This window comes from Rhynchophorus ferrugineus, unplaced genomic scaffold (genome assembly GCF_030347505.1).
Source record: "Rhynchophorus ferrugineus isolate W39M unplaced genomic scaffold, kcgeb_rfMv2 rfM11, whole genome shotgun sequence".
Lineage (NCBI taxonomy): Eukaryota > Metazoa > Arthropoda > Insecta > Coleoptera > Curculionidae > Rhynchophorus > Rhynchophorus ferrugineus.
In genome coordinates, this window is record NW_027472590.1 from 23,719,141 (window position 1) to 23,731,115 (window position 11,975).

General features: G+C 30.7%; 2 protein-coding genes across 3 annotated transcripts; both read left to right on the plus strand.

Moving 5' to 3' along the window:
• Positions 1-3,493: 3,493 nt before the first annotated feature.
• On the plus strand, positions 3,494-4,445 carry LOC143204608 (uncharacterized). Of its 2 annotated transcripts, none has more exons than XM_076417284.1 (4): positions 3,494-3,583; positions 3,642-3,770; positions 3,901-4,004; positions 4,066-4,445. In XM_076417284.1, exons 1-4 carry the CDS (start codon positions 3,581-3,583, stop codon positions 4,205-4,207), a joined length of 378 nt encoding a protein of 125 aa, XP_076273399.1. In that variant the 5' UTR covers positions 3,494-3,580; the 3' UTR covers positions 4,208-4,445. The 2 variants fall into 2 exon arrangements, with proteins under 2 accessions (XP_076273399.1, XP_076273400.1); XM_076417285.1 differs by having other exon boundaries at positions 3,904-4,004.
• Positions 4,446-5,572: 1,127 nt separating this feature from the next.
• On the plus strand, positions 5,573-7,965 carry tko (technical knockout). The gene is made up of 2 exons (XM_076418558.1): positions 5,573-5,869; positions 7,577-7,965. The coding sequence occupies exons 1-2, from the start codon at positions 5,701-5,703 to the stop codon at positions 7,915-7,917; spliced, it is 510 nt and encodes a 169-aa protein (XP_076274673.1). The 5' UTR covers positions 5,573-5,700; the 3' UTR covers positions 7,918-7,965.
• The last annotated feature ends 4,010 nt before the right edge of the window (positions 7,966-11,975 follow it).

Below are 11,975 nucleotides of genomic sequence, written 5' to 3' on the forward strand. Positions count from 1 at the left end.
TATATATATATATATATATATATATATATATATATATATATATATATATATATATATATATATATATATATATATATATATATATATATATATACATTACTAATTTCTATTAACATATAATAAATAATATAATTTTAAAGGAAGTACGATTACTTCTATACGGAATGATCTGTGGATTTGTAAAAAGGAATGAAATAATAGCACCACAAATGTTTTAATATATCAATTGCTATTTTTAAATAACATAGTATAATAAATATAAATAGTACAATACAACTTAAACAAAACCTAAAAACTAAAGATGTTCAATATCCATAACTACTAAACAAAATGTAAACGTATACCTAATCATTAAAAAATCCCTTTTAAAATTTCTTATTCCTTTATTCACCTCTTTACCGTTGATATTGTTAAAAGAAATTTAACAACTGCTACTGCAAAAAATTCTTCAAATCTTTTGGGATAGATGCAATTTCTGAAACCTTTGGAACCTAATTTTAGTTTTTAAGATTTTAGGAAAAAAGTTTTGACAAACAAAAGACTTGAACAAGAGTCGTGAAAGTTTATCAAAAAAGTATTACCTGTTATGCCAGTCAAAAGTATCTTACTATTTATCATTTTATTATTATATTTTCCCCTCGAATACTAGCGTTCCAAAATGCTGCTATATTAATTTACAATATATAATTATTCACAAGCAAACTACAAAAAAACATAAAACCACATATATTACATATAAATCTATATAAGCATAAATGCGGCGCATTACTTTCAAGGTCGCGGCTAAGACGACAAGGTCAGAACGTTAAAACTCAGTTGAATGAACTAGTAGAACCGAAAATAGTAACTAAAAGTAAACGACTGAAACATAGTAAATAGTAATAAAATCAGTCGGGCCAAAAATAGCGACTGAAAACAGTCACTAGTAAACACAGTCGAACCAAAAAATAGCAACTGAAAAAGTCGATAGTAAAGTTCAGTCGATTGTTCCCAACACTACTATTTACTATCGACTGTTTCAGTCGTTTACTTTTAGTTACTATTTTCGGTTCTACTAGTTCACTCGACTGATTTTCAACAATGTGGCTGTGTCGTCCTAGGCGCGACCTTGAAAGTAATGCATGGAATTTATGCTTATATAGATTTATATGTAATATATGTGGTTTTATGTTTTTTTGTAGTTTGCTTGTTAATAACTACATATTGTAAATTAATGTAGCAACATTTTGGAGCTAGTCTAAGCTATTTTTCGAGAAGAAAAAAAATTAAACTGTAAATGATAAATAGTTAGATACTTTTGACTGGCATAGTAGGTAATACTTTGGGCTGGTATAATAGGTAATACTTTTTTGATAAACTTTCACGATTTTTGTCCAAGCCTTTTGTTTGTCAACATTTTTTCCTAAAATCTTCTAAAAAGTTTCAGAAATTGCATCGATACCGAAAGATTTGAAGAAGTTTTTGTAGTAGGAATTATTAAATTTCTTTTAAAAATATTAACGGTAAAGAGGTGAATAAAGTATATAAATATTTGTAACAAACATATTTGATAGGAAAACTTTACTGTAATATTCAACAATTTATTTCTATGGCTATTAAGAAGAGCACCGCAGTTGTTATTTGTTGACGAATGGAATATCTATTTGACTATCTTAACAGAATGTGTTCAACTTTTAAAGCCCATTGAAATAATGACCACCGAATTATCTGGTAAAAAAGTAGGATTTAGTATTGCAAATAATGCTGACGCGATACAAAAAGTTATCACAAAAGAGGTAGCTTCCATTCTAACTTCAAAAAATACAAATATATTTCCACAACTCGAAATTCAAGAAACAACTACTGATCAAGAATGGATTGACATCTGGAGATATTTTGATAAAAAATGGCTAGAATGAAAGAAGTAATTACTCCAAGTGCTGCAGCAACTTTACAGACTAAACAGTATTTGGAAATGCCATTTATTAGGCGTTTCGAAAACCCATTGCATTTTTGGCAAGCCCATAAAGTGATACTACTTGAATTATATCAGTTACACGTATTTCTCTATACCGGAGTTTATACGAGTTTTTTCAAAATCTGGGAAAATAATTAACAATCGAAGAAATGACTATCGACTGTTTCGACTGTTTTCAGTCGATAGTTCCCAACGCTAGTCTTGCCTTTAAATCAGCGCCTTCGCCATATCTCGTTAATTAATAAAGTTAGTAGTAGAGTTATTAAATTGCATCAAAATTCTATAAAATATATAATGCATTATGTTTTCAAAACACTTTTAATTATTATTAAAAGTTTAATGATCCTTCAGATATATAACCATTAATATTAACAATTACTTAACAAATTAACATTGAAGTAAACATGATGAAATATAACTTAATACTGGATAATAATATCATGCTTAAATAAAAAAACTAATATTAATTGATATTTAAAACGAATTAAAATATGTAAAAATAATAGTAGCTATAATAAACTTAGGATATTAACTTTTACCTAAAATTACTTGAGAATAATTTAATTTATTTTCTAACCCTTCACAGTAAGCTTTCAGATATACTTATTTGTCTCGAAATAAACTGTATGATAATTGTATAAAATACAGTAATAATAAATATTATTTACTAATTAAATACAACATTATCATTACTGATATAATAATCGGTATATATAAAATACTTGAATAAATTCAATAAGTAATAAACTCACCAAATTTCCAAGGAATGAATGGTCAATTTGAATCTATACTGATTTTAAATCACTATCACTAAGCATAACACGCAAATTTAATACATATCTATCCCATATATATTAATTAAGAATTTTGAAAATGTATACATTATCATTTTAAATTATTTGATCATTTTGAATTGAATAGAAGCATTAAATAAGATTGCAAATATTTCAAAACATAAACGAAATTACCCATAATTCAACGCCGTCTAATTGACGTTAGGAGAGAGGAAAGCCGTTTTTACACCCTATAAAAATTTATGATATTTGAAGATATTATTATAAAAATAATTTTACATTATTTATTTTAAAGCATATCGGATATATGGATATACGTTTGCGAATTAAGGTATCAGCATATGTATAGAAAATTTGTTGATATGCAGGAAAATTCAGAAGTTCAGGAAAATCAAATAAGGGTTAACCGTTTAATTGGTTGCCTAACACTTTAAAATTTAATTCAACCATTCCCCAACATCTTAAAAAGTTATTGTCAAAACTCGGGTTTACTTTTATATGAAATAAATAAATGAATTATTACTTCTACTTAATATTCTTATAATATATGTTTAATTTAAAAAATATGATGTATTATATTATTCTCGTCTCTTTAACGTCAGTCTAATGCCGCATATGAAAAATGTAAATATAATTTTCATCAGAACCGTTTTTAAGTGTGTTTTAATATACTTGAAATGAAATACTAGCGGTATATTTGTAGATCAACAAAAAATGTTTTATTTATTAACACTGATCCCTTCTCCTCTTATAATTGTTTCGGTAAAACATTTGGTTTTCATTTCACAATTAAATAATAGTGGTGATTAGTTGGTATAATATTTGAAAGATGGTTAATATTATATATAATAGTTTATTATAGATTTGAGTATATCGTTATAATATTTTAGGATTTGTACAGTAATCTGTTATATCAAGAGGTAACTGGTAATATTTTTAAAAATGTGTCAGGAAATGATGATAGTCCAGCAACTGAAGAAGATATAAATGATATTCTTAAAGACATTGATGCAGAAGAAGTTAGTAAAATATATTTTTAGATACTCTAAGCTAGTGCATATAAACAAATTTCTAGGAAATGATTAGAGTTATTTATATTTGTTATTCTTAGTTGGTAGCATCGATCAAAACTAATAAATTGTGTTTCAGCAGACGACAATGCCTTGGGGAACGTGGGTACTGCAAAAAGTTGTAGACATCATTCTTCTGCCAGTAAAAACATTCAATTTTATTACAGATACTTTATACTGGGCGTAAGTCAACTTTACTATCACACTGTAACAATATAACATTAATATTGAATTCATATTTCAGAGCAACTGGACAATGGACAAAGGAAAATACCACTGATGTCGAGGAAACTGACGGAAACAGATCTAAAGACCAACTCCAACACATGGAAGGCCCTCTTCCGGAGGAAAACAAAAACCAAATACCTAAAATAGCCACTCAGTGATTTTACAAAATTCAAAAATTCAATCATCACTAAATTAAAGAACAACAAATGTACACCATAGAGGTTTTCAAGCATATTCATGTCTTTTAATAAGTGTTCCTATAATTTAATTAAGAAATTAATGTTCGTACTATTTTAGTTTGCAAATAATTAGATACTGTCATAAATTTACTAATAAGATGCCTTGCTATGCCAAAAATAATGAATTCCTATATGTGTATAAAATTATATTATATTTTACGGGTTTTTGTGTTGAGTAAAATTATAATCTAAAACATATTCATTAAAATATAACGATGAAATCTCTAAAAAATGGTAGTAGATCTATACAATTAAATCATAATATAGCCAAAGTTAAATTAAAACAGTAAAATGTAAGAAATGCTTTCCTTCAGTTAATAACAGTATTTTTTAATAAAACTAAGCTCAAAAGTGATAGATGGCGATATATTTAATACAGTACAGCATAAAAAAAACAACTTAATGCATATTACATATTCTTTTTTATAGAATAATGGGGTATTAACGGGAATTTTCACACCATGTTCTCCAACTAAGCAAAGTGCAATTGAGAGTCTATGAATATAGCGACCTGTGTTGAAAAAGCGCATTCTTAACAGAATTTTTTATTCCTAGGTAAGTTTTAGGCACGTTCTGCAAGAGAGGACGCTCAAATCGCCTTGATATTCAGAAATCGGTAAAATGTTTGGCAGGAGTAACAATTAATCCCAATGAAACATAAAAATTAAATTATAAAATGAGTATTGGGCTTACCATATAATTCAATACAATAAATAATGGAATGTAATAGATTTATAGTGGGCAGTGCCCTCTAGCGGAGCAAGTTTTAATTTAGGCCGCAAATATCGACATAGGTAATCTGTACTGTGTTCAATTAAATTTTACTAGCCCAAACAATTAAATTCAATGAGACTATTATCATAAAGTTATAAAATTAGTATTATATAATTCATATAACCATCTATAATGTAATATAATACATTTTTCAGGCGCCCATTTTTCAAGGGCTAAATGTTCAAGTTAATGTATAAGTGTATAACCTATCTGTATTTTATAACAGAATTCTTTAATATAGCGTAGGTTACGATTTCTAATAGTAGATGGTGCTCGAAGTAATTTTTTGAAAAACTATTCGAATGTTTGAAGTCATAAAGATTAAACGCTCTATCACAGTTACGAAACAAAAGAATAAATTGAGTATAACGTTTTGTGTATATTCCAATACTATAATCTATAATGAAATAAATCGAATTTTTTGCGAATTCGTCAACGTCACCCTCTAGAGGAGGTAGATTGAATTTCGAACCTAGGATCTGTACCGTACAGCTGTTTTTTACATAGATGGCATTTGATATTATCTTCTTTTCAAAAGGTAGTATTAACGCCCACTGTTTCTTTAGGCGCTAAGGCATGTTTGGAGGGAAGACGTAGCAACTAACCTAATTGACGTATTTATAAATTATTAGATTAAAATGAGTATTTTAAGTGGTTTTATAAATAGTGTGAAGACAATATCAAACTGTGTGTCAAGGATTTCTTCAAATATAAAATTGCACGATGATTCCAGAAGATGTTTACAATCACAAAGTTTGGATATATCATCTATTTTGAGTAATAAATTATCTGCGCTAACTGGTCAAGGTACGTTTACTCTATGGGCTTATTATTTTTTAGTAATGCTTAGAAGCATAGCTTAAATTTTCTTCGTTTAGTTAAGTTGCCAGTGTGTTTAATGCAGTTAATCTAATACTAATAGCTGTGTCTTTCGGTTAACATATTTAGATCAAATTATTCAAAACAACAGACAATTCTGGACAATTAATTAAAGCTGAAATTGTTTCTAAGGACTGTAGTAAGAGCGGTTGTCATTTGGAAATAATAATTAAGGCCTTGCAGTATTTGGTATTTGAATTACAATTGCAACACGAGAATTAATTCCTTAGATGTACTGAGGTATTGTTGATTTGAATATATTTGGTTGATGTATTTTATAAACTGGTTCTTTAAATGATTTTTTGATGTCTTATGTCGTAAATATATACCAGTATGATTTCTGTTATTTGTTTTAATTTTGTTTTTTATATCTATACTATGGCGAATGTGCTTGGTGATCTGGAAAGGGTTAGTTTTTTTTCCATAAAAAATATAGTATGTAATATATAATATACGTGGAGTTTTCAGCCACTTTATCTATAATTCGGGAAGCAATACTTGTTGGCCGATATCCGGCTAAATTGAAATTTAATGATTATAATTTTCGGTCGACTCAGACAATACATTAAAAACAATCAGAGTTCGCCCTGCTCCCCAGATCAACCATAAAACGAGTGCCGTATCGACCCGGGTAAAACGCGACAGGGAATTCCTCCAATGCGTGTGGTCATCCGCTATCACAATGACCGTTTCGGTTATCCTAATCTCCCCATTATTTTTCCACTGGTTCGCCATTCAGTCCTGCAATCCGGGGACGAATGCCAGCTATGTTTTGCGGTTTTAGCTATTGAACTGTCATTGCACGCAGTGGACATTGTCCCTCGAGGTTGGACGGACATCACCTGCCTTTCCGAAAGGGTGGTTGTGTGTGCGGACGGACTATAATGATTGAGGCGTCAGGGACGGCTCTGGTTTTTACATGAGTTAATGTTTCCCTTGTTTTTAGCACACTTGATCGCGATTCTAAAATAATTTTAAATCGTTGGTTCAATAAAATAGCAAAAAAAGTCGAATAATTCTTTCAATATATTTTTTTAAGATAAATATCAATACATTTATTGTACTTTATTAGTATTTAATAAGTGCGGTTTAGTCTTGTTCCATATCGAGTAACATACAGTAATATGTCAAAGAGTTATTCTCAATATTCAATTATTTAGATTCTCGATTTTCAGTGATATCGAAAATAATATATTAAACGCTGTGCCCTATATTTTTTAAACTAAAAAGCATACTATATATTTAAGATAGAGTAAGATTGTCTGATTTGCAATCTTCGAAGATTTAGTTAGTAATGGAAGAAGAAGGTAAAAATTTAGTCTATAGCCTGCCAACAAATTGTATTTCAAATCTTTAAAAAATTTCAATCCGGTTCTGTCTTGTTCCAAATTAAGCCTGGTGACAATAATATGGCAGAGGGTAACGCCGAAGATTTTAATCTTGCTCCGATATAATTTTGCAAAAATAATCATCACAGCCCACTGGCTGTTCTGTTCATTCTGATTTAATCAACACATTTCCAACTTTTCAAGGTCTCAGACCTAAAAGGATTGTCAGATTTGCAATATCCAAAAGCTAACACATACTTAATGTTTGAAAAAACTATATCGTTTGATTTTTGTTGCTTGCTTCTAGAACGTTCAATGGCAACGTTGAGTCGCATGCATCGCACCGGACCCCATAAGAAGGAGAGGATTCCGAAACGTCCCCTGGACGGAAATCCCTTCATGAAAGGTGTGGTTCTCAGGACCGTCGTAAAGAAACCGAAAAAACCCAATTCGGCCAACAGGAAGTCCGTGCTGGTGAGGTTGGCCAACGGGAAGGAGATGGTGGCTTATATTCCCGGCATCGGGCACAATTTGCAGGAACACAATATTGTATTGTGCAGGGTGGGTAGGGTGCAAGATTGCCCTGGTGTTAAGTTGAAATGCGTTAGGGGAAAATTCGACTTGAGTCATGTAATAAAACAGAAATAATTAAATCGTTTGGTTGTATTAATTTAATAATATATTTGTTTAATTTTATTGTAATTGTGTTTGCTTTAAATCCCTCCTAAAATATTTGAATTGAGTAATATCATTGTCTCATTGTGTATGCCGCTTTTTCTTAATAAATGGCTTTAAATCCATATATCTCTGTAGTATTGGATATATTGAAATGCATTCGAAAGGTACAATTCTATATATAAAGATTAAAAATTTTAAGGGCATTTTCTTACTTATCTAAAAAATTCATGTTAATTAGTGTTAAAAAACCTTTTCCCCAACTTTATATCTCTATTATAATGAGCGTAATATAACTGGATAAAAATTAGTAAATGATTGATTTAAAAGCACACTTTTGTTCTAACTTAGTCTCTAAAGGAACAATGTTCTTGTAATAATTAACACTTTAAATTGCTTGAAACTTTTAAGCCTGTGTTTTACTCCAGTATTACCAAGTGTTGGTTGTAGGCATGGTAGGCGATGAATTGGAGGCAGTTGAGTACATTGCGATACATCAGCTTTATTTCTTTGATTGTTCCATTGTCAGGCTTCTTGTTGCTTGACTTGAATATTTCGGCAGAGTTAATTGTTTTTATAATATTTTCTGAAGTTTCTGAAAAGTGTTGAAGTTCATCCATAGTTGACAACAATTTCTCTTTATATGCTTTTAAAGTGTTGTCCATCACTATTCACTTGGTTAAACTGATGCTCAGGTATTAACTTTTTAGTATTTTTAGGAAATTTTCAGATGAACAATGTTTAAAGAGAATGAACATAAAATGTAATGGAAAGCTGCAAGCAACGTCAGTGCTAATATTTTATCACTATTGTGCAGCAATTTGTAACAGTATGAATATTATCATTAAATATGTTGTTATATTTAATTTACTATATATTATATTCTTAAACTAGACTTATTTATGTTATGGAAAGTATAAGAAGAAATTAAATCATATCCCTTGGATACTGTTATTTTATTGGGTAGGATATGAGTATATTATATTCGGTAATATTAATGTTCATTGGAGAGAAAAGACTTATTGAAAAAATCGGAATAGATCATTGGAAGTACTATTTATATTTTTTTAAGCTATATTTGTACCAGCATTTTGGATAAAGCAAAATTATTTTGTATGCTCCTGATCATCAACTATACCATGTAACTGAAGGCAATGTGTTCTAAAGATGGTTTGTGGAGAGGAATTTCTTATCCTCTTTGGATGTTGGTTTTCACTATGCAACATGTGACCAATATAAATACACTAATGTTAACTAACTTATGTCATATCCTAGTATCCTATTTTCATATATACAATTTGTCTGTCCTTGTATACGTAATTTGAACTCTTGCTGAAACATATTTTACAACAAAATCACTAATTGGATGTTATTGTGGTTATTAAAAAGTCAATGTTTGTACAAGACATCGTCTTTTGGGTCCTCTAGTGAATGTTCCCTAATTTCACTATACTTTGGACTGGATTAGTGTCCGGTCAGTTTCTACTTTATGGGTTTTTCAATTATTTATTCATTTTTTAAATCCATTTTATGATTATGCTCATAGTTCATTAATTCTTTCTGCTATTTCTTGTCGTTCTTTTCTTTTGTGCCTTTTTCTTTTTGTTTTTTTCTTACTCCTGCGTATTATCACTCTATTAACGATCAATTCCCTCGTTCTCTTGGTATGTTTCTTTGGTCGTTTATTAAGGAGAGAGGTATTATATAGCCCGACTAATTCGGAACTGGATATTAAAAGAAATTGTTGCGTTCTCCGGCGATGTCCTTACATGGTAAGGGTTTCGTTTATATTTGAATGTGATTGAACAGTTTATTATACTTTCTATAACTTATATTAATATAAAAAGTACGAGCACATATTAGCGTTCTTTCATGCTTTCAAGAAAGTTTGTCGTTATTGTTATTTCCTTATAAATTCTAAGTTGGAATTTATTAGCATTATCGATAAGATTATCGCTGGGATATCACGTATCTTGATATCTTTGAATTCGTGTTACGTCAGCCTTAGACAATAGTTACATAAATTACGTTAATATAATCTCGGAACCTATCCTTAAAAATAAGGACACTCAACTTTTACAACTTGCTAATACCTATGTTAAAAATGGGTTTTTAAATGCTTTGCTATAAAACATTCTCTGAGTTAAGAAGGTCATTTTGGCTTGTAGAGAAATCGTTTTCTGAAAAGGGTGCTTGTAATCAAGCAGTAAAATGCATTGTTTGAGATTTTTTTGCGAAACTGTCTAACGGTACCGGTGCAAAACGTGCGACTAAACGGTATTTGTGCATTCGTTGACATCTTTTGCAACACTCCGACCATTTTTAGGTATTTTCTAGATTGACCTGTAAAAAACTATTCTATTCTCTTCTGTTGGGTACTTGTGGTTCCTTTTTATTATATATTATTGCTTATTTTAAATCTGTTATGAGCAATACTATCCGTTCTATATTTCTAGGAAAACTTATCGAGTTTGAAGAAAATTGGTTATAAACATATTTGAATATTGGTGAATATTGGAAGCATCTGTAAAACAAACTAACTAAGCCCCTAAATTTGATGATGTTTGATATTTTTATACTTAAAATAATAGTTTTTAATTTAGTATTATTGAGTTATTTCGTGCATTCTCGCTATTCTTTGCTTCTGTAGTTCGATTTAAGAAATCATCCGCTGAATACCACCATACACATTAATAAAAGGTCAATTGAATAGTCCCCGGCCTGACACATATAGCGCTACTAGAATTAAATCCATATGTTTTTTAATTAGCTTTAACCCTCAAAAGATGCGTGTATAAATTTGACAGCTGTCGGATCATTAGTTTGTGAATTATAACATTTTGAGTAAAGCAACTTTTGTTATTGTGAAAAAAATGGATAAAAAGGAATTTCGCGTGTTGATAAAATATTGCATTTTGAAGGGATAAAATACAGTTGAAGCAAAAACTTGGCTTGATGCCTAGTGTCCGGACACTGCCCCAGGAAAATCAACCATCATGGATTGGTATGCTAAGTTTCGTCGTGGTGAAATGAGCACCGAAGACGGTGAACGCGGTAGACGTCCAAAAGAGTTTGTTACCGACGAAAACATTAAAAAAATACACCAAATTATTTTGAATGACCGTCAATTGAAATTGAATGAAATAGCAGACACTCTAAATATATTAACTGAACGTGTACGTGTACATCATATAATTCACGAATATTTGGGTATGAGAAAGTTCTGTGCAAAATGGGTGCCGCGCGAGCTCACTTTTGCGAAAAGCAACGATGAGTTGATGATTCAGAGCAGTGTTTGAAGATGATCAAGCGTAATAAACCCGAGTTTTTCCGTCGATATGTGACAGTGGATGAAACATGGCTCAATCATCCGAAGTCCAATCGACAGTAATCCGAGTGGACTGCACACGATGAACCCGCTCCAAAGCGTGGGAAAACGTAGCAGTTGGCTGGCAAGGTTATGACATCCGTATTTTGGGATGCGCATGGAATAATTTTCATTGATTACCTTGAAAAATGAAGGACTATCAACGGCGACATAGCGTTACATAACGAAATCGCCGAACAACGACTTAATTTGAAGAAAAAGAAAGTGCTGCTTCACCAAGACAATGCAGAGTGTCACAACAAAATCCATGAATTGGGCTTCGAATTGCTTCCTCATCCACCGTATTCTCCAGATCTGACGCCCAGCGACTATCTCCTGTTCTTAGATCTCAAAAGAATGCTCGCTGGGAACAAATGTTCGTCGAACGAAGAGGTGTTCGACGAAACTGAGGTCTATTTTGAAGTAAAGGACAAATCGTACTACAAAAATGGTATCGAAAGGTTGGAGGGTCGCTATAATCAGTGTAGTGGTTTTGATGTCAATGAGAAATAATGGACAAAAGGTTCGAAGACAATGAATTGCAAGACTACAACCTAGCTCAAATTCCCAAAGAATTTTCGAATAGGTATTTTGAATTCTATAAACATCACCATTTCATTGCTTGTTAAGCAAAACGGAAAAGTTTTTTGTGGCGTACTGATTG